This window comes from Cibotium barometz, chromosome 3, assembly GCF_041138505.1.
Source record: "Cibotium barometz isolate CiBa-2024 chromosome 3, ASM4113850v1, whole genome shotgun sequence".
In the NCBI taxonomy this organism is placed as follows: domain Eukaryota; kingdom Viridiplantae; phylum Streptophyta; class Polypodiopsida; order Cyatheales; family Cibotiaceae; genus Cibotium; species Cibotium barometz.
Genome location: NC_141048.1, coordinates 7,748,495 through 7,775,757, shown reverse-complemented (window position 1 = coordinate 7,775,757; position 27,263 = coordinate 7,748,495). Strand labels below are relative to the sequence as shown.

Here is a 27,263-nt window from a genome sequence, read left to right as displayed (position 1 = left end):
CCTAGATCTTCTACTTTGAAATTGAAACAACAATATATATTTTATCACAAACACAAGTGAATTAAATTAATAGGGTCGCCCATTGTTTCCTCGCCCAGCCATGTGCCTGTAAAAAGTCTTCAATTATATGTGGTAGGTGTACACTTGGAAAGTCTAGACCAAGGGTGACTATTTTGAAGAGAAGACCCCTACCGGATTAGCTTATGTTGGTTGCTTGTATGTAGTTGGGGTACCACATATGTATGTAGTTGGGGTACCACATATCTTGGTTGGGAGGATGAGAGGTGGGATCTAATATGTGATCGAATAGCAGTGATGTGGTGGGGGTATAAAAAGACTTTTTGTAAATGGCTGTTTTTGCCCTGTAAATATAAATATATACTTATTGTTCCCCAAAAAAAAAGACCTTCAATTATAAAGCACTTTTTATATAGGGAACTTTCAAATTTCAAAAGGGGTCATGCTGCTTTCACTATCATCTGTCAACTCGCCGCTGCTTTGTGGCCTACTTTAGTGCGGTTTCGTGGCATTTTTGTTCGCATCGAACGACGACAGAAGCTTCAAGGTATGCAGCGTTGAACATCGGATTAAGCTGCATGAGGTCTAAATTGATTCAAATAAAGGAAGTTCAAGTTTTCATTCAAATACATGTGATATAAAAGGTCAAGGCAAAAGCCACAGGCTAGAGAGCTGAAGGCATCTGGAGTGACTGCAACATCAGGATCAAGCTGTGAAGCTATCATATACATCTTACATCTAGCTATGGTGTCTATTGGGGATCACTTGCATCTAGAAGTAGTGGTTGGTGGTCTCACTCAATGACTGCATTTTCAGGGGGTAGGGGTAAGTCCACCATTTTTCCTGGAAAAGGAGAAGTTTGTCAAAGATGTGGAGCGATCCCTGGAATTCTGAAGTCGCCCACATAAAACAAGGAGAAGTCAATTGTCATGGCGTGCTGTAAGAGTGGAAGAAAGGTAGGGCCTACGAACCTTGATGAAAGCCCTCCTCTTGAGCACAAGGGATCTAGGGTTTTATATTCTTTTCATATAGAGGAATGGGAGACTAGACATGATAGGCATCATTCTACACACTACCATAGGAGCTGTTCACTCCAAGGGGCTAGTGGGAGGCTGGAGGGCAGGTGCCCTCCACGCAGTTCACACCATAAAAATAGAAAACATCAGCTGCCTTCCAATGGCAAATGTAGCCACCACCAGAAAGGGCTGTTCAGATCTACCACCTCCCCAGCACTTAGCTTTCTACTTTAAACCTTCTGACATTACATGCTTTTGATAGCTTCTTCTAGGTCACAACCAATGGTTGCCTATTAATTTCAATATAAAATTTGCCTATTTTAATCTTAAACGAACCTGACCACTCCCTGGCACTCTGTCTAGTGGGAACTAAATCCCCTCCGGTGGCAGTGTTCGGAGGGCCATTGGTGGGGCTCCTGGTGGATGGTGTGAACAGCTCTCATATTCGAGGGTCCTTTGGTTAGATGTGGTTGCACTAGTTGAGGCCATTGGGTCCTTGCACGCCAAAAAGGCCACAGTTGCTTACCCTCTCGAAATTCTTCGGACTCTATAGTGGATATAAGAAAATGTTATTTAACGTTTTATAGAGTGGGTTGCATGGAAGAGACGGGCCTTTGATAATATAGGAATCTTGCCTATCCTCTAGAAACCTCAAGGAGACGTGTCCTTGACAATGTAAGACTCATTCTACCCATAAACTAGCCACTTGCTCATTGTCAATGTTAATCAAACCTACTCTTGACTTGAGTACATATTTCTGTCTCAGACTTCAGTCTTACTACACTTGGTGTCAAAGCTGATTTTTGACGAGCTGGATTACCCTTCAAAATGATGGGTTTAGTACAAATAGTGCCCGTTTTTTCACACTTTGCCTTGTTTTTTGATGGCCACTCAAAAAAGTGGCTGTTATTTACAGCCAAAAAGTCCAAATCCGGGCATGATGCCCGTCAAAGAATGTGATAGTGTTGGTTTTTTTTTGTTATGTTGTCTTTTTTTTTTTTCCATGATGAGACACCTTTTCTCTCATAGACTTGTTGGGTCTTTTGCAAGATGTTAATATATCTTCTTCTCCTTCTTTTTCTTCTTCTTCTTCTTCTTCTTCTTTTCTCTCTCTCTCTCTCTCTCTCTCTCTCTCTCTCTCTCTCTCTCTCTCTCTCTCTTGCTGCCCCTTCTTTGAGTAGATCCTCGTGTAGTCAAGATATTGGTTACCTGCTCAAAGGCAGTTTTTTACATGCAGCCAGGGATCCATCTCAGTCGTCCAAGGTCAGGTGTGCATTGTCCTGCACATGAGTCCAAGGCAGGTGTGCACTGTCCTACACATGAAACAGTGCCACTCCGCGCTGTGAGTCTCCTTCTAGAATGATGCGAGTGGTTCTGTGTATCTGGTATGGTACCAGATGCCAGATCACTGAGTTAGTGTTTAGGACAAGGGGCCAGCCCAAAGGGCTACCCCAGATCTGAGTGTGGGCATGGGAATGGTGTAGAACCACCCCCATGAGGGCCAGGAAGGTCCAGGCTGAACTCACCAGCCATGGAGGGGCTGTAGGACAGCCCTAGGGCAAAGATAAGGCAATTTCCAGGAGTTTACAGCCTTTATATGGCTGTAGGGCATGTATGGGGCAGCCCATACAGGCTGCCCAGCCCTTGGATTGTGGGCAAAAGCTGTGTCCAGCCAATCAGGAAGCAGGCGCATCATGTCTGGCCTTTTAAGGAAAAAAGGCAGCATTTTATGTGAATATTTTCAGCATTTATTGCTGAAGTTTCACCAGTCGTGGGACATTTGTGCTGGCTGCCTGTTTATCTACTGGCCGACTGCTGTTGGGAAGTAGTATAAATAGTGGAGGCCACAATCCCATTCATTTATGTCATTATTCACCAAGAGCTCAAGCAAATCAAGGGCTAGACAAGCCAAGGGAGTTGCTAAGCAAAGGGGTGGAGAACTGAAGGTCAAGGGCAGGGATTTTCCAGCCAAGAAAGGTCAAGAATTTTGTATTTTCTTTTCAGATTCACATCATTCTAATAAAGTAAATACACCATCCGTGGTGGGGGCCCTATACAGAGGGTAATTGGGACCCAATACTGTGTCCTCTCCATCTCTCCCTCTCTCTCTCTCTATTTTCTGTGCATCTCCTTTCAGTTTGTGCGTTAATTTCCATCACGAAAAGAGTGCTGAATTCTGAGTATTGAAGTTACCGATTCTTCTCCGAAGCTTCCGCATATTACAGTGGTATCAGAGCCTACTTCAAGTACAAAGATTCAGCAAAGAAACCAGAATTTTTTCTTGCTTGTGTGGTTGGTTTTTAGATGCCGGTGGACTACCCCTTTCGGAGGGACTCCTGTCCCTCGAAGAACGGTTGGTTTTTAGCCTCCGGAAGCCTCCGGAAGTCTCCCACACAGATAGTGGTGGATGGTCAGATTGCGTTCCGGAAAGGAATTGCATTTTCCTGCTATGGCGAGCTTCGACGACGAGAGAGACCAAGAACCATGGAACCAGAGTGCACCAGGCAGCCCAGCTAGGGCACCAGGCTTGAGTGTCACACAGACATGTTCCAGCAGATGATGCGAGCAATTCGCAGAACAGACAGCCAAGTTGGATGAGCAGAAGGCGCGGATCTTGGCTCTGGAGGAGCGTATCCGCTCTCCAGCGTCGCGTTTTCCATCTCCTCCTCCCTCTCCTTCCGTATCCCAGATACCAGATCCTCGACACAGGGACCCTCTCGCGGGGTCACAGCCGCAGCCAAGCTCTTTGCTTGAGTTGCAGATGCGTGCATTGGAGATCCGACAACGAGAAGACGAAGCCATGCGACGCGTGGAACACACGAGCGTTACCTCAGAGCCTTGGACGCCAGATTGACACCGGTGGCGCCCTCGAATCATTTTCCCGAGAAAACGAACTTCAGTAAGTATAATGGTAAACTCGATCCCACAACTCTTTATTCATGGTTACATCAATTTGAAGCTTACTTTGCCGCAGTTAGGAAAACAGATACTGAGAGAGTGATCTTAGCCAGTTGATATTTGGAAGGTGAGGCCATTCCTTGGTGGACTCAGTGGGCTCATGCCCACACTAGAGTAGGTATGGCAGCTTATGTGAGACGAGTTTGTCCGCGACCTTAAGCAGCGGTTTCTACCGCCCCATGACCTTGAGCGACTCGAAGACGAGTTCAGGGGAGCGCGTTAGAACGCGCAACCAGTCCTTCAGTTTGCCAATAAAATTTTGACTTTATGTCTGCAATTAGGCTTATCTGATACGGACAAGAAAGGACAGTTTTTGTATGGCCTGGACACGCAAATCCAATGGGAGGTGCGTATGTTTAGGCCAACCACCTTTGAAGACGCACTCTCGCTTGCGCAGAGTGCAGAAATGAAACATAATGGTGGCAAGCCCAAGACTTCCCAGCCGGCCTCTCCCAGGGCTAACGTCTCGGGGGGCAAAAGCCAGAACCAGACGGGGTCTTCCCCAGGACAGAGCCCGGGAGCCTCTGGCTCCAAGAACTCGAACAATGCGTCAAAGCTTACTCCAGACCAGAGAGCGGAGGCAGGCAAGACTGGTGGCAAGTTAAGTGCTGAGGAGCTTTCTCAGTACAAGGAGGGTAGATGTTTCTTTTGTCATACAAAAGGACACACTTCTCGGGATTGTGCGAAGAAGCCTCCAAAGCCCACCGCCGCTACCTCCACAGCTTCCGTGGTGAGCTCAGCTCCCACACAGACCCCAACGGCTACCCCTAGTTCTTCAAACCCCGGTGCTTCAGTTGGAGCAATTATTAGCCGGGAGCTCGAAGATAAGCAGAAGGGCGCCCATAACGAGGAGTATGAGCGCAACGAATTGCTCAAGTCCTTTGGCTACATAGGTGGCCAGAGAGTCGTCGTCTTGTTTGACAGCGGCAGCACGGAGGATGTGGTCATGGAACAGGCCGCTAGGCGTGCCCGTTTCGAGCTGACTTCGGTGGACAAACAGGTTGAGGGTTTTAGCACAAGCATGACAACGAGCGTCAAGTATGAAGCTCTAGGTGCTAAGTTAGTTATTCAGGGCATAGAGTTTGTGCGTGACTTTATGGTTGCCCCTCTTGTGGGAGCAGACATAATTTTGGGTATTCAGTGGTTTCACAAGTTTCTTCTTGATGTCAAGTGGGACAAGCACACGTTCTAGATCAATCGGAATGTGTCAAACGCCCTGTTGACCATTAAGTGTGAGCCAGGAATTCCGAACTTTCCGCTCATAAGCCTTTTGCAGGCTAAGCGAGTAGTCAGGAAAGGCGCACAGTGTGCCATGATTTACATCTAGATAGTGTGCCATGATTTACATCCAGACAACCCAGACGGTGGCCAATGCTTCCGAGAAGTACTCGGTTCTCCATGAAAAGTTCCAGAAGATTTTTCTTCGGGACAGCCTCCCTCCCCAGCTTCCCCTGTCCAGACCAGAGGATCACAGGATTGATCTCCTCCCAGGCTCGAAACCCTCGAGCAAGTTTCCGTATCGCCTTTCCAAGGCAATGGAATCGGAGTTGGACCGCCAACTCCAAGAATTGTTGCAAGCTGGCTTCATCTGCCCCAGCGTGTCGCCATTTGCAGCATCGATCTTATTTGTCAAGAAAAAGAATGGGTCTTCCCGTTTGTGTGTCGATTATCGTGCACTCAACAAGCTGACTATTAAGAGAAGATTTCCGATGCCTCGAATTGACTATATTCTCTAGAGGCTGAATGGAGCAAAGGTGTTCTCGAAACTGGATTTAAAGAGTGGGTACCACCATGTGCGGATCGTGGAGGGAGACATCTCCAAGACAGCCTTCCGTACAGAACGGACCCACTATGAATTTTTGGCTTGACGAACGCCCCAGCTACATTTAACCGCATGATGATGCGTGTTTTCCGGGATTTGATTGAAAAGTGTGTGTTCATATTTCTGGACGATAGACTCATATTTTCAGCTACGGTTGAGCAGCATGACATTGATGTGGAGAAAGTCCTTAAGTTGCTGGAAAGCAACGAGCTCTACGTCAATGAAAAGAAGTCAGAATTTTATCTGTTCCAGGTACATTACTTGGGATATATAATTAGTGCTGAAGGCATTCGACTTGATCCGGCTAAAGTGGCCGAGATTGTCAACTGGGAAGTACCTCAGACAGCCTATGACATTAGATCATTTGTGGGTATATGCCAGGCATATTCCACCCACATCGACAAGTTTTTTGACCTCTCGGCAGATCTCACCGATCTGCTAAAGGGAGTGAAAACAAGAAGGCAAAAGATTCGAATGACTCCACGAGCATTGGAGGCATTCTAGAACCTCAAGGTGGCTTTGTTAGAAGCTCCTTGTTTAGCACTTGCCTCGTGGGACGAACCATTTCAGGTGATCACCGATGCGAGTAACATCGCAATTGGAGGTATATTGCAACAGAATGGTCATCCAGTAGCTTACATGTCTCGTAAGTTACTGCCCGCCGAGAAGAACTACTCAGTCTATGATCGTGAACTGCTAGCAGTTATACAGGCCTTGAAACATTGGAAACATTTTCTGTATGGCCGTGACTTCGAGGTTCGCACTGATCATCAGGCATTACACTGGATCCAGAGAATGCCAAGTGCACAGTGGAGTGATCGACAACACCGCTGGAGTCAGATATTCCAGCAGTTCGGTGGTATGATTGAGTACCCTCCAGGAAAGGCCAATCCAGTGGCCGACGCTTTGAGCAGGAAGGGACAAGTGTCTATGATTCAAACCACTAGACTTGATCTTGTTGGTGATTCCTAGAACCATAGTATCAGACCGAGATTCCAAGTTTACCAGTCATTTTTGGAGAGCATTGTTTGATAATTTTGGTACTAAGTTGAATTTTTCCGGTGCATTCCACCCACAGACAGATGGCCAGACAGAGATATACAACGAGTTGGCCTTTGATGTGCTGAAGTGTTATGTCCACGATCAGCAAGTAAGTGGGAATCGTATTTGCCTTTAGTTCAAGCTGTTTTGAATGATTCTTTTTCTTCAGCTATTGGCAGGACTCCATATGAGGCAGTGTTTGGAAGACCTTTCCAATCGTTGTTAACTAGGACTTCGTCTTCAGTACCGGAGGCGAACAGAGTGACGGAGTCTTACCAGGAGATCTTAGAGTCAGTAAAAGACAGATTGGCTAAAGCGCAAGAGGCCTACACTCGACAGGCCGATAAAGACCGAAGGGATATGAAGTTTTCGGAAGGGGATTGGATTTATCTTCGGATTATGAAGCAAAGATTGAAACAGGTGGGCAAGCGATGCCCAAAGTTGTCTTTCAGGAGCTTCGGACCATTTCCCATCCGGAAAAAGATTAATGAGGTGTCTATGCAGTTAAAGCTACCTCCGAGTTGGACTATGCACGATGTATTTCATGTCAGTTGGTTAAAGCCATATGCAGGTCCACCCTCTTCAGAGGTCAAAGACGAAGCGGAACCAGACATTGTTGATGAAGCAGAAGTAATGGTTCAAGAACAGATCCTTCTGCACCGTTTCAAGCATGGCTCAGGCCGAAGATTACGACAGTTCCTCACAAAGTTTCAGGACCGAGGAACTCATGAAGCGGTATGGCTTGACAAAGAGTTTTTCGAAGACTATCCGGCGCTATTGACGGATTATTTGGAGGCTATGCAGCTTCCGTCAAGTTAAGCAGAAGGGGATGTCACGTGCATCCCGCACTTGGATGCCACGTAGACATTTCTGTACAGAAGGTGCAGGACCTGGGATGGTGAACTGGTCCCATGTGAGCCCAGTCCGGGACGAGTCAGCCAGGGATCCATCTCAGTCGTCCGAGGTCAGGCGTGCATTGTCCTGCACATGAGTCCAAGGCAGGTGTGCACTGTCCTGCACATGAAACAGTGCCACTCTGCACTGTGAGTCTCCCTCTAGAATGATGTGAGTGGTTCTGTGTATCTGGTATGGTACCAGATGCCAGATCACTGAGTAGTTAGTGTTTAGGACAAGGGGCCAGCCCAAAGGGCTACCCCAGATCTGAGTGTGGGCATGGGAATGGTGTAGAACCACCCCCATGAGGGCCAGGAAGGTCCAGGCTGAACCCACCAGCCATGGAGGGGCTGTAGGACAGCCCTAGGGCAAAGATAAGGCAATTTCCAGGAGTTTACAGCCTTTATATGGCTGTAGGGCATGTATGGGGCAGCCCATACAGGTTGCCCAGCCCTTGGATTGTGGGCAAAAGCTGTGTCCAGCCAATCAGGAAGTAGGCGCATCATGTCTAGCCTTTTAAGGAAAAAAGGCAGCATTTTATGTGAATATTTTCAGCATTTATTGCTGAAGTTTCACCAGTCGTGGGACATTTGTGCTGGCTGTCTGTTTCTACTGGCCGACTGCTGTTGGGAAGTAGTATAAATAGTGGAGGCCACAATCCCATTCATTTATGTCATTATTCACCAAGAGCTCAAGCAAATCAAGGGCTAGGCAAGCCAAGGGAGTTGCCAAGCAAAGGGGTGGAGAACTGAAGGTCAAGAACATGAATTTTCCAGCCAAGAAAGGTCAAGAATTCTGTATTTTCTTTTCAGATTCACATCATTCTAATAAAGCAAATACACCATCCATGGTGGGGGCCCTACAGAGGGTAATTGGGACCCAATACTGTGTCCTTTCCATCTCTCTCTCTCTCTCTCTCTCTCTCTCTCTCTATTTTCTGCGCATCTCCTTTCAGTTTGTGTGTTAATTTCCGTCGCGAAAAGAGTGCTGAATTCTGAGTATTGAAGTTACCGATTCTTCTCCGAAGCTTCCGCATATTACAATGCCCCACTTGAAGGTGATTAGAACTTGCGGTTGTGGTCACAACACCGATGGGTGGCCAGTGGGGATTGACTGACTGTCATTCTCTAGGACAAAGATGCTTTCTTCTCAATTTTGAGGGTACTCGGTGCCCTGAGACTGCCAGTGCCTTGTTGCTGCATGCTGTGCCCTTGATTCCGGGCATCTGAATCTTGCGGCGCAACCGTGCAGTGTAAACAAAGAAAGGGGTTCCGGGAGCCTCCTCACTATCATAGGGATTATGCCGTGTTCATTGCCCCGGATCCACTGGAAGTGTAAGAGGGTGACCCTCCCAAATCCATAACTGCCAGAATTCCTCTCTGGCCACCTTGGCCGGTGAAGGGTCTATGTGCCACCTATGCTCATGGAAACCAATCACCCTCACCCTCTGCAAGGTGCATCCGCTAAAATCTTCCAAAGGGGACTCAACTCTATCAAGTTTGCCATGTGGTCTGATATAGAAGGTGAGTAAGGCGGAGCTCTCATCAGCGCCATGGATGGCCAAAGGTATGTCATTCCTAGTGAACACTCCCAACCATTGCAGGCGAGGGGTTTGGGATCAGGGCCAACCACTCCGGGGGGGTGGAAGAGTCGATGTCAAGGCTAAGTTTGTCCCTACTCCGTATCGCAGTGAGGTATCTCTCATCAGCCTCCGAGGGTAGCTCTTTGGGGGGGATAGTTGTCTGAAAATAAGCCAATCTCCGAGTGACCGAGCGGGCCCCATACTCAAAGCTTCCCACGATACGTGCAGGTGAGCCCCCAACATATGACCATTGGAAAAACGGACTAGGGGGTTCCAAATCAAAGGTTGATGGAAGCGCTCCTCGAATGCAACTGGAGTGGTTTGTTGAAGGGCCAGCCTGAGGTAATCCCAAGCGTGCAAGAGGTTGGCTGCAAATCTGTCCTCAAATGCGGGGCTAAAGCCATGAACCCGTATCTCCGTGAAAATCATCTCATACTTTGAGGCCAGGGACCTCCCAACACAGGGGTGTGGGTGGAGCTAGGAGGAAGTCCTTCCATGGCTCGCCTCCACCCGAAAGAAGTCCACGAACTATCAACTTGCCCAAAAGGGCGCGGCTAGAGGGGTGATGATGCCTAGGCCCCCCTGAGCCGAATGATTAATCTTCTAGCCACCTTGGCCCTAGCAGGCTGCCCATCACTAACCAGCCCAATGAAAGTTGTGGATGAACTTGATCAATGCAAGCTCGGGAAAAGGTCCAGCAAGAAGTGATATACCACAGTGGCGAGAAGAACCTAGTTTACCACTACAACCGACCAGCTAAGGAAAGCTTGGCTGAACTCCAATATAACGTCTTCCGAATGCTCAGAAGAAGAGGGCCTAACTGTTGCTCTGGGGAAATATTGATACCAACCTGGCATCCAAGATGACAAACTAGAGTGCCACTTGGGATCCACTGAAAAAGCCTCAACTAGCCTCCGAGTTGGGGTGGGCGATGTGCCAACCTTGAATCCACACGACTTGTGCCAGTTGATCTGTGTGCTGGATGCATGGCAAAAGACCTCTATTGCATCAGTGAATTCCCCTTATCTCAGAGTATGCTGGTGTGTCATCGGCAAACTCTAAGTCAAGCAGCTCCTTTTGCACGTAGATGGGAAGATGCAGCCCCTGAAGCTCTATCTTTTGAGTGGAGAGAAAACTGCTCATGGCCTTGGCAACAAACAAGAAGAGATAAAGTCCCAATGGACACCCTTGCCGGATTGAGTGAGAGCGGAAATTTGTTAGCTCTGGCCCTTGAATGAGCACCTTGTTCTGGGAAGCTGATACCTCGAACCCACTCCTTGGGAAATCCCATCCGGCACATCGCCCCCTCCAAAAATCGCCAGTCCACCCTATCGTAAGGTTCTCCAAATCTAGAAGGAGAACTATAAGATCTTGTTGCCTTAGCCTAGCCAAAGCAAGCACCTCCCAAACGGTGAAGATGTTGTCGAGAATGCTCCGATCTTGGATGAAACCCATTTGCACACCATGAATCAAATCGGGGAGGAAAGGTTGTAGTCTCCAACTGATGACTTTGGCTAAGATTTTGTAGGCGGTCCCTGGGAGGGTGACAGGTCTTCAATGCCATCTCCGAAGGAGGATTAGCAGAGGAGTCGAAAGGTTGCCAGGTGTACCACCTAGCAACAGTTTAGGAGAGGTGAATGTCACGTGCACACCCAGTTGGTATACAAGTGACATGGCATTCATAAGCATTAAGCAAGCATTCATGAACTGTTAGTAGAGCATTCTTGGCATTAAAAGCATTATCCAGGCATTTATAACATGTTCCCAAGCATTAAGTGAGCATGGCATCTAAGCATTTCAAGCATTAGGCAAGGCTTCTGCTAGCCAACCAGCAGCATTCTCTCACATATAAAGCAAGCGCATCATTCATCTCAGATCAAGCGATAGTTCCAGCATATTCTCAGCGTTTCCTTCCTAGGGAGCAAAGGGAAGACAACAGATCAGCATCTTCATTCAGCAGTTCATCATCAGCATATTTAGCAGCATACAGTTCATCTTCCTACCTCCTACAGAGGAACGCCGGCATCTAAGGGTGGACCTCAGCATTGGAGAAAGGATCAGTCATTCGTTATCATCATTCAGCATATCTCTCTCATCCTGAGAAGTATATTCTTTAGGACAGCATCATAGATCTGTTTAGATCTCATTGTAAACGCATTCATTTAATATAACTGCATTGCATGGCATTGACACCATTGTCTATCTCTTAAGTATCATTAAGTGAAGTTTACTATTAGCCCAAGGTTGTTTTACTACGATCAATCCCCCGCATGTCACACCGGGGTACTCAAGCCGCTGCAAGGAGGCAAGGCCCCGAGGGATGCTCCTCTCCTGCTCTCTGAAGCCAGCCAGTCTAGTCTGCCTGTGCGGCCTCCTATAATAAACTGCTGAAGCAGGATCTCTCCAAGGCCTGCGTCCAAAGCTCTTGCGGCTGAACCAGTGTGAAAATCCAGACTCTCCCAAATTTCCTCTATCCTGCTGCAAATCTCGGAATCCTGAATGAGGCTGTCTGGGATCTGGGTGCTCACATCACGTGCATCCTTTATCTGTAATTTTATTGATCAATACAAATTTTCCATGCTATAAGTATTATTTCCTTTTAATTGTTGATTTTACAAAGCTATTTCATTCTCTGTAGGCATGAAGAATTGTAATAGAAAACAATAGAGATCACTCTGGCAAGGTTCTTCACTCTGATAAGCAGGTTGAAGAAAATGGATGCAGTGAAGACAGACATGTACCACAACTCCATGTTTCTTCGGTTTGATAAGCTGGACGAAGTAAATGGCTCTGATGATGATGCGTATGCCCTTGTGGTGCTGAACTACCAGATGCCATTGCTTACTTTATTTTTGTGGAACAAAGGTTCGTTCCATGTTATAACATAGTTATCATTTGTTCCAAATAATATGCATTCTTGTGTGGTTCCCAGAAACTCATGGATCACTTGCACTTTGCAGCATGGTTGCGTGTATGTGCTGATGGGGGGGCAAATCAGTTGTACGATTGCCTTCCACGAATGCTTTCTTGTGATGATCCCATCAAAGTTCGTACACAGTGAGTCTGATATGTCCAACTTGCTCATACATCTTACTCATGATATTTATACCATGTTGTTTTTCGTGGTAGAGCTGCAGAGCTAGGGTGAAGCTATGGTGGATCAAAGATATCCATGGTGGGTGTGAAGAAGAAGATATATCAACGTCTTGCAAAAGACCCAACGGGTCTATAAGACAAAGAGAGAGAGAGAGAGAGAGAGAGAGAGAGAGAGAGAGAGAGAGAGATGTGACAAAGCTCAAAGAGAGAAAATTGCATGACTCAATGATGTGACTTTCGAACTTTGTTTTAATAGGACGATTTAGCTATTCCTAAACTTCCTAATGATATGCTCGATGCAATCGTAGAATCCCCATCCTCAGTTGCAAATTCAGTTCCTTTATAGTTTACATGTACCAGGTCTAAAGCACTTGGTCATACATTCACAACTAGCTTTCAGGGACTTGATGAAGTTTAACACAGAAAGCTGAATGCTTTCTCTTATTAGGCCGCATCTATATATTTTTTGTTCACTTGAAGATGACGTCCACATTAAATATGTAGAACAATGTAGTTACAACTTACATATGGTGCCTTATAAGATTTTTGGTGGTTTTGCTTCGGTTTACCAAGTATTTTTTGATTGTACCATTTGTTTTAGCTTCATTTTTCAGGCCATATGCTTGGTTGACAGGTACAAACCAGATGTAATCAAAGGAGATTTAGACTCAGTCCGCCCTGAGGTCAAAGCCTTTTATGAAGGACTAGTAAGTGTTTTTGACGCACTCTTTGTTTGTCTTCTCCCCTTGGAGCTTTTTTGATCAGTAGATGCAAGACACAACAAAAACTTCAGGCGGCAAATTTTAAAAGCTTTTTTGCATCTTGTTTCTCTACCTGTACTTTTGTGTGTTACAGCTCAAAAGAGAGGCCCTGTTATGCATATGTATCCCCTTAGCGTTGGTGGAAAGTGACTCAGTGTTTCAACATGTTTTGCATTTTGTAAATACTTGGGGGCTGCCTTATTGGGTTTTCACTTATCCTTGTGTGCTTATGAAGCCTCAGGTGAGGAAGAATGTGATTTGGTGATCGGCAGAGAGGTGGCCCACCTTGCTGGACTTACAATCCCATGAGCAATGGCAACGTCTCTCAACTTCATGGCCATAGGGCCTCATGGTACCCCGCCTGGGTCTGGAGGAGGCAAGGGGATCATCCCTCTCGTTGTCAGGTTCCCCCTAGCTCCATAGCACACAAGCCATCACTGTCGCACTACATCCATCACCTCCCAACTTCTAGATTAAGACATTTATACAAGTCATTCCAACTCAGAGTCTTTCCAGGAGGACATAAAATAGTCAACCAAGAGCAAAGCAAAGAGAAGACTAACTTGCCTAACAATGAGCGAGTGGCTGATGAGTCAGCTGATATGGTGAAGTCCGCTCCTGTGGTGGATAAGCTCTTGGAGGAGGGTGCAGCGCTTTCAAAGATGGTGCCGAAATTTGGCAACCTTGCCTTTGCTCAGTTTGATTGGAAGACTCCGCTAAACCAGTTGCTCAGTTTGCTCAGTTTGAGTTGAAAGCCCCACTAAACCATTTAGGGTTGTATGTATGGTAGGTATCATAAACAAGAGTTCCATTTAGGGTTGTATGGTAGGTATCATAGCCAACATACTCCCACTTTTGGGAAAGTGAGTGGTGGTCAGCTCAGTAACAAGGCACGTCTCTAGTGAAGCGACAGGACACACTTACATTGGGTATTAACAAGGGAATTCGTGGTGCGCCTTTGGATATCTGTGCGGGTCATACTTGAAGCCATTGGCTGTGCATACCCAGCCACTTGTGAAGGTGATCATGGAGGAACTGAAGGGGAACCCGTTCTACTCTTAGACACTAGCACTTACGGAGCAGTGGGGAAGTGCAGTGTGTGTAGCCACAATGGAGGTGTGGAGGTAAATTCAAAGGGTCCATTGTTTCCTTTGGTGTAACGTGACAATCAGAGTTACATGGTCATTGTGTGGAATCCTGTGTTTAGCAGATATTATCCTCCCCTCTTCGCAAGATCCTCCCCTCCTCCTCCCCTGCCTTCTTCCTTGGTCCCCCCTACCCCTCCCACTTTAGTGCTTCCCTCCTTTGGTCCGCCCCTCCCTCCTTTGCCTCCGCCTCTGCCTCCGGAGTTTCTCCCCAAGCCTTATACGGCCTTAAGCAGGCTCCTAGGGCTTGGTATGAAAAGATTCATGCATACTTGGTTGCACATGGTTTCTGTGACAGTCCTACTGAGAGTACTCTCTATGTCCGGAGGACTCAGGATAGTTTCTTGGTCATCGTCTTGTACGTTGATGACATGCTGCTCACAGGCCTTGATGAGGAACAAATTTCAGCTTTCAAAGCTGAATTACATTCATCATTGGAGATGTCAGATCTGGGCCAGTTGCATTTTTATTTGGGCATTCAGTTCTTATAGCGTGCAGATGGATTAGTCATGATGTAGTCAAAGTACATATAGAGATCGCTTAAACGGTTTAACCTTGAGGATTGTAAGCCTGTGTCTACACCAGTTCAGACAGGTGCGAGGCTTTTTTTTTTTTTCCATGAAAAGATCCTTTCATTAGTTATAAAAAGAAAAAAGCCCAATGGGCTACAAACCCTCTCCTGCACATAAGAACGTAGAGCAGAGATCCAATCAAGGCAGCTAGGGAGACTCTCCCTAGGTGCAGAAAAGTACAAATAACTGAGAGGCTATATCATACAATAGGAGGGGGGAAAATCCAAACAGGTGGCCTGTAGTGCCAGCGGGGGGTACCCGCATGTAGAGTATAGAAAGGGCCGCTACGCCAAGTGGTGTGGAAGGCCTGGCGTGGCAAGATCGCTCGATTTTGAGAAATCTAGCTCGGGCCGTCGCCTCCCAGAAGGTGAAAATGTTGTCAAGGATACTGCGCTCCTTGACAAATCCTGTCTGGGTAGCATGAATCAAATCCCCAAGGAAGGGCTGGATCCTCAAACTCAAGGCCTTGGCTAGGACCTTGTAGACAGTATTGAGGATCGTAATAGGCCTCCACTGTCGAATATCATCTGACACTCCCTCCCCCTTGGGGATAAGAAAGATCAAGCCCTCTGAAAAACTCTGTGGCATCACCCCAGTGTCCAAAACGCTTGGATGGAGAGTAATCCCCATCCCAGCGACTACGAATCTGCCCACCCGGTGCTACAAGAGTCTCGGACCAGGCGCCAGTGGCTGTGTCCCATAGCGACTGCCTCCCGCTCGGAGAAAGAATCCTCATGTATGCATACATAGCCAGGGTCTTGTGCTAGGTCTGCCACTATGCGAACCACCAAGTGTCGATTCCTGGAGGCATCCGCACTCCCGGTATCAAAGAAATGTGCCAACTCCCAGAGTCGGCCTACCATGTCTGTAATCTCCAAGTCGCTCACATGGTGAGAAAACTCAACTGCCTGTGTCTGCAAAATACTAAGAGCAAGATCTAGAGTCCACTCCCGGTCGCGATTGCCGCAAAGAGGGAAGGAGAAGGCCACCGCTGAATCAAGTGCCTCCTCTCCTCAGGCCGGAAGTATCACCACATGAACTCTGATAGGTGCTGGCTCATGGGGGCCCTCCGCTCCATAGGCGTGTAAAGGAGTAGTCGAAAGCCTCCGAGCGTTGTCTAGTGTTGAGACTACTCAGCCGACTACGGATAGAGGATATCCGCGAAGCACGAATCGGCATGGTAGGTCTCCTCTGCGGTACACGAGCAAGGTTGGTGCTCAGTGCCCGTCGGACTGCAGGTGAACACCAGGGCACTGCTAGTGCCTCCTGGGGAGCTGAGACGAGCGGAGGGGGAGGAGGGGGGGGAGAAGGGAGTGGGGAAGGAGAAAATGCGGGAGCGGGAACGGGAGGAGGCGAGGGTGGAAGCGAGGTAGGAGGGGGGGGACGGGGGAGGGGGGGGTGGAGGTGAAGGGGGGGGGGGGGCGCTGGCATCTCCTGATCCTCAGTCTACGCTGGGGTCTCCTCCTGGAGGGGAGCAAAGTTGTTCCTCACTAGAACCCAATGATGCTGAGGCGCTGTCTGCTGCTGCGTCGGTCTCTGGGCATGTTGCTGTGGCTGTCTCTCTCTACGGCGCCCCTGTCCAGGCTGCCAATCAGAGGCCTCTGTGGGCTGAGCAGGTGTCCCGGAGGCTGCCTACCAAGCCGCATCTGTGGACGGGCCATCGGAGGTCTGCTGTTGCGGTGAAGGTCGGGGTCTCTTGCGAGGGCAGGTGGCCGACCTGCCTGCATATAAAACACTGGTTCGGGAGCCCCGAAAACTCCACTCTCTGATCGATCCATCCCCCCCCTATCCTAGGTAACTGAATGACCTTCGGAAGGGAGGAGATGTCAGGAACCAAAACTCTGACCGAAGGAAGGCCAGCTGCTCTAGCCACCACTGAAGCTGCTGTGGGGCCAGTCTCAAGCACCGAGCCCACCAATGATCTTATCCTGGAAAAGAGCGGAAGGTACTCGTAGCGAAGTCCAGGAAAGCAAATTGTGACATGGAATAGGCGCTCTCCCTGCTCGGCCGCCCGCTGCATGGGTCGAAACCATGCTGCCAATGTCTGAAGAAGGCCCGAGCGCCCTTGATGTCAAGGGGACTCATGGCTAGGACCTGGGCCACGCTCTGGGCTGTCTCGAACTCAATCTGGTAGTGTCCACGGCCCAGTAACTGAACGTCCAGGATCTTGCCCACATCTGCAAGAAGGCGGGCCTGGAGAAGATCCCGGATCTCCCCTCTGCTGGGGCGGGTGCCAACTATACAGCAAATGGTGGAATGTTCAATGTACTTGGAGGCGTTCCACCTCTGCAGCGAGGCTCGCGTCCTCTTTTGGCGAAAGAGAAAGCCTGATGGGGGTATCCTCAGGGGCGGGCGAGGGGGCTGCGGAAGAGTCCCTCTGAGGTGAGGCGGGAGGGGCCTCCATCAGAGTCTGAAGCTGCGTCGAGGGCGAAGTGGAGACGGAGGGTCTTGCAAGAACCAAGCTGCACGAAAATGGGGGGAAGCACGGAGCGGGGAGGGAAAGACCGAAAGCGAGGGGGGAGGGGCGGATGACAGAGGAGAGAAAAAAGAGGGGGGGGGGAAGGCGAGGGGAAGCGGGGAGGGAGCGGGAGCGGGTAGCGGGAAGGGCGCGAAAGGGGGGGGGGGAGGGGGGAGAAGGGCACGAAAGGGGGGCGGGGGGCGTGAAAGGAAGAGGGGGCTGGCGGGCAAGGGCGGGACGCGGAGGGGAGGGGCGCGAGCAGGCGGGGACGAAGGAGAGGGCGAAGGGAGAGGGCGAGGGCGAGGGCGCGGGCGAAGGCAGGCAGGCGGGGGGCGAAGGCGGGCAGCAGGCTGGAGGAGGGGGGGGGGTGAGAGCTTCAGCGAGCGTGAAAAAGATGAATTGGTAAACCCTAGACAGGTGCGAGGCTTAGCATTTAGGATTTTGGAGAGCCTTTTGATCAAACATTATATCAGCAGGTTGTTGGTTGCTTGATTTATTTATACAATACAAGGCTAGACATTTAGTTTGGGGTCTATCAGTTGAGTAGATTTATGCATAGCCCAGGCTCCAAGCATTGGTAGCTTGTCAAGTGGGCTTTCCACTACTTACAGGGCACTCAACATCTCTGATTGTTCTCCCCCTGCGCGCGTGGGGGGAGGGAGGGGGTTCACAACTCCATGCCTTTACAGATTTAGATTGGGCTAGATGTTACACATGTGAGTGTCCACTAGCAGCTTTTGCTTTTATCATGGTGATTCGTATATATCATGGTTTAGCAAGAAGCAACCAATTGTGGACACTTCCAATTGTGAAGTTGAGTATAGGGCAGCTTTTACAGCTACAGCTGAGCAGATATATGCATAGCCTAGGCTCCAAGCATTGGTAGGTTGTCAAGCGGGTTTTCAGCTACTTACAAGGCACTCAACACCTCATATTGTTCTATCCCCAGGAGGGGTGGTTCACAGTTGCTTGCCTTTACAGATTCGGATTGGGCTGGATGTTATGACACGCAAGTGTCCACTAGCGGCTTTTTCTTTCGTCTTGGTGATTCATGTATATTCATGGCTCAACAAGAAGTAGCCAATAGTAGCTATGAAGCTGAGTACAGGGTAGCTTTTACAGCTACAGTTGAGTGTATCTGGCTTAGATGCCTTATGGTTGATGTGGCTGTTGGACAGTTGTCCTCCACTACCATTTTCACTGAGAGTCAAATTGCATTGGCAGTCGCGAGAAACCCATTGTTTCATGCTCACACTAAGAACATTGAGGTGCATTGTCAGTATGTCAGGAAGAGACTCTTAGCAGGAGAGATTAGCTTGGTATATGTGCCTACACATGATATTTATTCATGAAGGCTCTTTCTCGTGAAAAGTTTGAAGTTTTTCGCAAAGCTTTGGGCTTATTTGGCCCCACCCAATTTTCAACATGGTATTAGAGCCATGGGTTGAAGTGTAATCTTTGAGCCACTAAAGAAGTCGAGTCTTTGAGCCATGAAAACATGGTCAGGACAAGTTGGCACGAAGGAGGGGGGTGTCAAGAAAAGTGGTGCAAAAGCGTAGCACTAGGAGATTTCCACAAAATGGATTGTCTGAAGATCCTCCCTCACCTTAAGATTTTGGGGTTTGGATGGCTAGACCAATTAATGGAAACCTCCAGTTAAGCGTGTAGTGGCGTGAACACAATTAGGATGGGTGACCTCTTGGGACTTGGCCTCCCACCTGATTTCCAACATTTATTAGAGAGTGTGATGAGATTATAGACTTTCGTTGACTATAGTGTTGGTCATGTCTGGCCCCCATTCCCCAAAAGTTCGGGTATGAATAGGCCTACACACGGGCACTTTTTTCCCACTGTGCTGGTGGGTTTTTTTCCGTGTGAACTCGCTCATGTGAGTCGGGCTCTTAGCCCTAGGTATTTTAGCTTGTACTTTCAAAATTACAACATTATCAAGTACGTTTTCCAGCAGCTCTCTCTTCTTCACGTTTTTCTGTACGAGCTTGCTCTGTGTGTGCAGGTTAGCTTCTGCACCATCCAACAGTGGTATCAGAGCTAGCTGATTAGGGTTAGGGTTTCATTCTGTTGCCTCGCCTTAACCTATCGTGCACAAACCCATACTCTGCACATTGAGCTCGTCAATCTCTCTCGCATTCTTGCTGCCGTTGCTGATTTGTGCACGACCTTGCTGTTGCTGCTGCTGCAGATTTGATCGCTGCTGTTGCTCCTGTGCAACTGAGCTGTGCGTACTTTCTCTTGCTGCGCTGCTCTGTTGCAGCCCTCTTGCTGCAGCCGTGCCATCGTGTAGTACTGATGCTGACATCGCGCTGCTGTGCGTTGAATTGCAGCGTGTTGCTGTTGTTGCCGTACTGCTGTAGTTAACTGTTATGCTGCTGAGCATTGTGAGCTTACTTCATCTGCTCTATCCATGCTCCTCTTGCTGCTGTGATTGCCCTAAACCTGCCCACCATCATTTGCCCTCACCTGCGCGACCTCCTGCAACTGCAATAGCCCTTGTGCATTCTCTGTACCTGCAAACAATAGTACAGAATTGTTTGCGTAATCTTTTGCTACCCTCTTCGTTACCTTGAAATCACCTTAAATCATCAAATTGATTATTCAAATTGGGTCAATTGTGACATTAGGGTTAGCACTGATTGATTTTGACCACTTGCAAACATTTTCCCGCTTCAAATCTGTGAAATTGGCTCATTTAACCTTGGGGCAATTCAACATTAAGCCTAAATTTGCAGCTTTTGGTCCTTTTCCTTTTGATTTCACAGACATCACAGTACATTGTACTCAGTTTTGGGGATTTTTAGCCGTTGGTCAGATTCATAGGTGCAGGTACTGGGACTTACAGGTGGTTTTCTCCGATATTGGGGCATTTTCCCAATTTCTACAGGTGTTTCAGGGACATTGATTTGACATTGGGGGTTTTCCCCAGTTTTTTCATAGGTCTTAGGGTTAGCTGACAATGCTTTTCATGGCATATGTATACATTTGTGGGTTTCTACATTACATGTATGCCATTGTGGACACCTTGACAATGCAACACATTTGCAGAATTTGAGACGGGTATATGTATTTCTTGTGATGAAAGAGTTCCCTTTTAGTCCATTCGTTTTCCCTTTGTTTACTCTCCCGCATTCCTACAGGTTTACAGGTATTCCAGTGGATTGCAGCCATTGATTTGTGGCAGATTAACTCATTTGCAGTCTTGCTGAGTTATTTCTCTTGTCATTTTTTTGTTATGTTGCCATGGCCGGCAATAATAATGATCTTTTTGGCATGTTACCAGGATAAACTCAATGGGGATAACTTCCCTATGTGGGCTTATATGATGCGTCATGTATTGGTTGCCAAGAATGTATGGCTATATGTGGATGGCACTCAGAAGTGTCCTCTCGCACTTGCTCCAACGGAAGGTGAAGTGATTCCTGCTCACTCTCTTGCAAGTCAACCTTCTCGTCGTCCTCCTATCCAACAACAGTATGCTTGGGATGCCAGGGATGCTCAGGCCCATGCGTTGATTGCTCTCTCATGTCGCAGGCACATCATTCTGCACATTCATTCCTACACCACCGCTAAGGGTGCTTGGGATACCTTGGCGGAGTTGTATTTAGGTCGCAATGAGGCTCATGTAGCTTACCTTCGAGGCAAGCTTGAGTCTGACCGCATGCTTAAAGGTGACTCTATCGATCAGTACCTTATACATGTTAAAGATCTTCGAGAGCAGCTCATTGATATTGATGAGGTCTTGACTGATGGCTATCTTGTTCAGATAGTCTTGCGTAATTTGTTGGACTCTTATCAGACATTTGGGACTACATTGCGGTTGTTGAGTGGTAATGTGCCTAATGAGGTCACTTTTTACAACCTATTTGTACAGTCAAGTACAGCACAGAGTTTGATGCATGGAGGAGGGCACAGACAAGTACATACACATGTGAAGCAGGGTTGTGGAAACAAATGTCTGCAAGTATAGATTGGTATCGTTGCTTCCTCCAGTGCAAATACACGGGCTGATTTTGGTAAGCTCCGCATTTGTTCATCTATCTCTCTTTCTACTGCTTGATGTCTGTTGCAGATTTGAGTTATCTGGCCCCTTGTGAGAGGAGGGGTATGGCAGATTGACAAGGGTTGAGACAGAGGTTGAACAGTACATGTATGTATGAGCTGAGATGTTGAATCATGTGCTTGAGTTATGCCAGATGTATGCTCATAGCTGCCCTGCTTAGTGGTCTTGGTTGATCAGAGGGAGGCACAGTGTGTTATTTGAAACACAGATCTGTGTGCGTGGATCCTCTGTGCTGAGAGGTATTGTGGGCCGTCAGATTGGACATACAGGTGTAATCTCTTGGCTGATTTTTATTGTACTCAGCCTTTCATACTTTTGGAATTGAATAAAGAAATACCGCAAGGGGCGCCAAGCTTTGGGGCCAACAGGTGTCGCTTTGTTTTCAAATTTGGGCACTCTAGCCCCAATCTTTTCTGTTTTCATATCTAGACTACAAGTGGACGGGTGACTGCTAGTCTACCGCACTCTGGTTTCTATCAAAGGCCGGTTTCAGAGCATGTGCTAGATCTAGAGCTGATGAGGGGATTGTGGCCAACGTGGGGGGGAGTGCAGGTAGGGGTGGTGGGCAGGTTGGAATGTGGAGGTTGGGTCTGAGGTGACTCCTCTCGAGCGAGGTGGGTCCGTAGTGGTTCCACGGGATCCAGTGTATGGGTGTCCTCCATCTGGGTCCGAAAGAAGCTTGTGATGATTGGTTGGCAAGAGAGGTGTCGGGGTGGCTGGGGCCGAAGCTCTCTCAAGAAAGTGTTCTTAGCAAACTTGGAGCAGGAAGGCAGCGTTGGTCCGGGAAGTCAAAGATCGTGGAAAGTGGGCCAAATCCCTCATGGAACAGATAATAAAACCTCCCGCGGATCTCATAGTATATTGGGCAGCGACATATGTAATGCTCCTTTGTTTCAACCTCTATGTGGCAAAACCGGTAGATCCTCTCTCCCTAGGTTTTTGTATGAGCTCCCTGGCTCTAAAAACGTACTTAGCTCTCCCTGTCTCTACTCTAAGGTAGTGGAAGAAACCCGTATTTGGCCAATCTGCATGGCATGGGACATGTGAACACTTCGGTAGCCCGGTTGCTAGATGAATCCATCCTCAGTGAGCGTGAGGAAGCGATCTCTATAAAAGTGCAGCTTCGGTGGGAGCTCCGAAGGTGTGATCCATGTGCAATGGGTGTAGAGGCTGAGAAGATCTAACCGGATAACCCGGTTTGGTGTTCTCATGAGAGAGTTGGAGAAAAGGGGGGAGAGAGAGGAGAGAAAAATTGTAGGACTCAGTGATGATTGATAAAAGCCTTCACCATTTTGGGCGCATAAATATTGAGGAGGCCCACCGGGTCCTCCCCAATTGAAACCAGCCTTCGGTAAAAACCAAAGTGCGGTAGACTAACTGTCGCACTAACACGGCTGTAAATCAGCAAAGAAAGCAAACAAAGAGGGTGTTAGAGTGCACGTGAGAAAACCTGCTCCTCTATCCAGCATCACCTGGAGTCCAGCCCACCGGTTTTGCCAAGAGAGAGAGAGAAAGTGCACGTGTGTGTGTGTGGCTGCAGTCGCCCGACTCCTCCCAAAGTGGAGCCCAGCCAAAAAAAGAGTAACCCCACCCCCAAGGGCCACAATCCATCCCAAAACGGGAGTTTCTCATTTTATTGGTTTTAAGACTTTGTTACCCCTAGCCGCTGTCCCCTCCCCGGTGCCCCTCCCCCCCCCCCACACACACACACGGGGTTATGAAAAGGAGCCTTGTTAATACCTAGAGTCACCTTTGACCCCAAGTATGAACATTTAACAAATGTCCTGCACATTGACCACCATGTCCAATGTTCATTGGCTCTTCCCACACCCTCCAGGTCCCCTAGGGTTAGGGTTAGGGTTTACAAGCATAGAGCCAGGGATACACTGTATGTCACGAATTGCCAAAAATACACAGGGCCATGACATACCCCCCTCTTGAAAAATGGCAAACGTCCTCGATTGCATCTTGGTACTCATAATGAAGGTTGCCCATAGATCAAAATATCAGCCATGTGATCCAAAAGAAAGTGAAAACTACAATATGGTAAGATCAGCGTCCCAAGATCATAGTTTGTGCTCTTGCAACAACTCGAACACTAGACGCAAATGCTCTATGTGTTCTTTCTGTGTCTTACTGTACACAAGAATATCATCTAGGAAAACTACTACGAATTTTTCCAGATATGGACGTAAAATGCTGTCCATCAGCGTCATAAACGTCGCTGGAGCATTGGTTAGCCCAAATGGCATAACCAAAAACTCAAAATGCCCGAAACGGATCCTAAATGCTGTCTTCGCAACATCTTCTGCTTTAATTCTAACCTGATGATACCCTAATCTCAGGTCGACTTTTGTAAAGTATCTCGATCCATAGAGTTGATCAAACAACTCATCCATGCGTGGCATCGGATACTTGTTCTTAATCGTTATCTGATTAAGAGCCCTATAGTCTATGCACATCGGATACTTGTTCTTAATCGTTATCTGATTAAGAGCCCTATAGTCTATGCACATCCGCATAGATCCGTCTTTCTTCTTTACCAGAAGAATAGGCGATGCCCACACGGACTTGAACTAGGCCGAATAAAGCCTTTGTTCAAATATTCCGTCAGTTGTTTTTTCACCTCCTGTGCCTCGGAGTGGCTTAATCTATAAGCAAGTTTGCTTATAGGTTTTGATCCTGGCATAACTTCGATGCCATGGTCTACTTCTGTAGATGGTGGTAAGCCATCTGGTAAATCATCAGGAAAAACATCGTGAAATTCCTCTAGTAAATTCATTAAAGTATCTATGTACTTTTTCTTTAATGTCTCTTTTGCCTTGGATTTTTTCTTGTTTGAATCGCATGCATGCCAAAAAAGGTTTTCAAACAGTGGGTCTCGTCCAAGGCTATTTTGTTTTCCTTGTTTGTCTACGCAAACATCATCTACAGTTTCATCTACGGAAACAGAATTTAAAAGAGGGTAACAAGCATATACCTCTGCTATCTGGCCTCTGCGGACCACTGTGCACAGCTCCATGGAGAAAATAAGTGGTGTGGCGGGGACAGTACGGTCGCCTTGCAGGGTAATGACTCTACCTCCATGCTCAAAACGTAGCGTGTTATGTAGGTAACTCCGAGCTAGACTAGGGCCCAAGACATACAACCACTCCCTGCCTAGATATACGTTTGCTCTGGCTAAGTGCATGACCTGAAAGTCAAGCGGAGCCTCGCAGTCCTGCATAGATAATGGGACCCCCAATACTACGGTATTCCATAACGTTTTGTCATACCCGTTGGCTAGGCCAACAGTATACTCATGATCGCTCTGGGTCCAGTCAACCCCAACTTCTTGACTAACGAGTAGTTCAAGATGTGGCTAGCTCCATCATCGATAAAAACTGTGACTCTACGGCCACCTATGGTGCCATACATGCGCACCATGTCATGCGGACCTACAGTAGGCTGCCACATCGCTGGTGTCACTGAACAAGCGTGATGCTCATCACAATGACACACTGTCACCTCTCTGAACTCTGCGGAACTGAGAGGGACTGTATACAACTGCCTAGAGGATTTACCATCTCTTTTGGGCTCGTTGCCGCTCGTGTTGGCTTTAAGCTTTGGACACTCAGTCTTCGTGTGCCCTACATCGTTGCAATTAAAGCAGCGATTTTCCTTTCGCGCTTTAATATACTCCTCTTTTTTTTGGACTTCGCTGTCTTTTTTCTTCCTGGATGGTCACGGTTTTTTAGACCAATGACTACCCTGTCCTCCCAATGACTACCCTGTCCTCCCTCGTCCATTCTATCCCCTTGCTTATCACTGCGGAACCCTTTTCTTTTAAGGCATGACCTACCTTCTCACTACCCTTGGCCCTGCTCGAACCACCACGCGCACTACGACGCTTGATGTTATCAAATATCTGCGCATACTTAATTGCCTCTGCTAAGTCTTTAGGCTGTAAGGGCTCTACGTACTCAAGGTAATCATCTTTGAGGTCTCTTTTAAAGCCTCGCAATGTGTGGAATTCATCGATCCCCTTTAGCTTGAGTACTATCTCCCTATAGTGTGAGATGTATTGAGTCAGGGATTTGTTCTCCATCGAGCACTTGTCCCATAACTCCCAGCTTCTCTCCACCTCATTAACAGGCAAAAACTCTTTTCGAAACATCGTTTCAAACTCTGTCCAAGTGGCAGGACGAGTTGTCAAACTCATCCACCACTTGTACGCTTTGCCGGTTAATGAGAGGCTAGCCTCTACGGGCTGCACCCGGTTAGGTTGCTGTCGCATCGCGTGCAAGTCTGACCACTTCGCTAGAAACATGTTGACCGAGTCCTTGTTTCTCTCCTTCTCCTCGCCACCAAAACTAAGCGGCTTCAAGTCTTTCAATAACGACGAAGCTGTCTCTACAGACGGCCTCGCAGGCGCATCGGCTTGTACTCTTGCAACAACCACTGGCGAGGCTACGCTCACCCGTGCCGCAGGAGCTCGTCTATCACGAGGAGTCGGAGTACTAGCCGAGGCGGCTGTCAGTGCGTCTAACCGTGTGGAGATGCTCTGTAGCATCGTGACTAAGTCAGCTTGGACTTTACCCATATTATTCAGTTTTGCAATAAGATATTTAAAAAGTCCACTAGAGAGCCCTATCTCTATCAGGACGTCGGCAGGGTCCAATAGGTCATAATCGTCGTCGTCATCTTCCAAGAGGTCCTCCTCGGTCCCCTCGACGACGTCGGTGTTCATGTCATCTGGCTCATCGGCCAGAAAGGAGTCAGCTGCTACTGCGGCCGCTGCAGGCTCGCTGGGTCCTAAGGCGAGGTCAACAGACGAGGAGGGCGTTGGCGGATCACACGTGATCGACGAGCGCACTCCGGACCGGACAACGGTTGGGCGTATACGGCCTTACAATTCGGTCGGGGTCAAACCCGCGACCGAGGATAAGAGACCTGAAAACCCTCGAGAAGTAGAAGGCAGTGGGGACACACTACGCCTAGTAGACATATTTTAATTCTTGCACAAATAAAAATGCGAGAACTCGGAAATTACAAAAAAAACGCTAATAAAATGAGCAGTGGAGAGAATAGTCACCCCCCTTACGGTCGCCTGCGACTGTTGTCGACTGCCGATTTGTGTTGTGCTGCGAGCCTCTACAAGCATCGCTACTCCGGGATGCTCCGATCCGAGAGAAAGGTGCCTGCAACTCATAAAAAAATTATTCCCCGCAGGAACTTGTGCCTGAACCACCCTGGATTATCCCTCCACTGACGGGAGAGAGGTGTTCGTTGGATAAAAAAAACAAACAAAATAAAAATTCACCTGACACGCGGTCCCCCCCACTGCAGGGAAAGGTTGGCCACCTGTGGGCTGGCTGAGCCGGCGCTAGCCTGGCTGGCCGCCGGCTGCGTTGGCCTTGCTGGCCGCCTGTGGGCAGGCCGCCGACGCTGGCCTGGCTGGTTGCCTGTGGGCTGGCCGTCGGCTGCACCAGGCAGGCCGCCCGCTGGGCAGCTGGCTGTGGCTGTGGGTGTGACTATTCTCCAGCTAGAGAGCTCCGTCTTCCCCTTGGCTGGTCGTATTTCCTCCCACACATAGTGGGCTATTACCCAGTCGACCAACGCGTGCAAGTCAACCTCTTCTCCCGTTGAATGCACAGTCGATTTTTTCTCTTCCAGAGAATTAAACACAAATTGACAAGCTCCAAAGCAAAAAAAAACACAGAAGTTGCTTACCTGCAATGGAGGCTTGGGTGTGTGCAACGGAGAGAGAGAGAGAGAGAGAGAGAGAGAGAGAGAGAGAGAGAGAGAGAGAGAGAGAGGAAAACCTTTCTTCCAGTCTTCTTCTC

The 27,263-nt window shown here is 48.1% G+C and overlaps 1 protein-coding gene across 3 annotated transcripts in view; it reads left to right on the top strand.

Annotated features, from left to right (window-relative positions):
• The first annotated feature begins 415 nt into the window (after window positions 1-415).
• Window positions 416-27,263, top strand: part of LOC147639665 (thiamine pyrophosphokinase 1-like) — a 61,029-nt gene continuing 34,181 nt past the window's right edge. The window contains exons 1-4 of one of the 3 annotated variants that reach the window (XM_086772563.1): window positions 416-565; window positions 12,036-12,196; window positions 12,292-12,388; window positions 13,062-13,134. In XM_086772563.1, coding sequence (XP_086628689.1) covers window positions 12,046-12,196; window positions 12,292-12,388; window positions 13,062-13,134 — 321 coding nt within the window. In that variant the 5' untranslated portion in view covers window positions 416-565; window positions 12,036-12,045. Of the gene's footprint in view, window positions 566-11,969; window positions 12,197-12,291; window positions 12,389-13,061; window positions 13,135-19,164; window positions 19,378-27,263 lie in introns of those variants that run through there. The other 2 variants (XM_086772570.1, XM_086772573.1) reach the window with 2 other exon arrangements.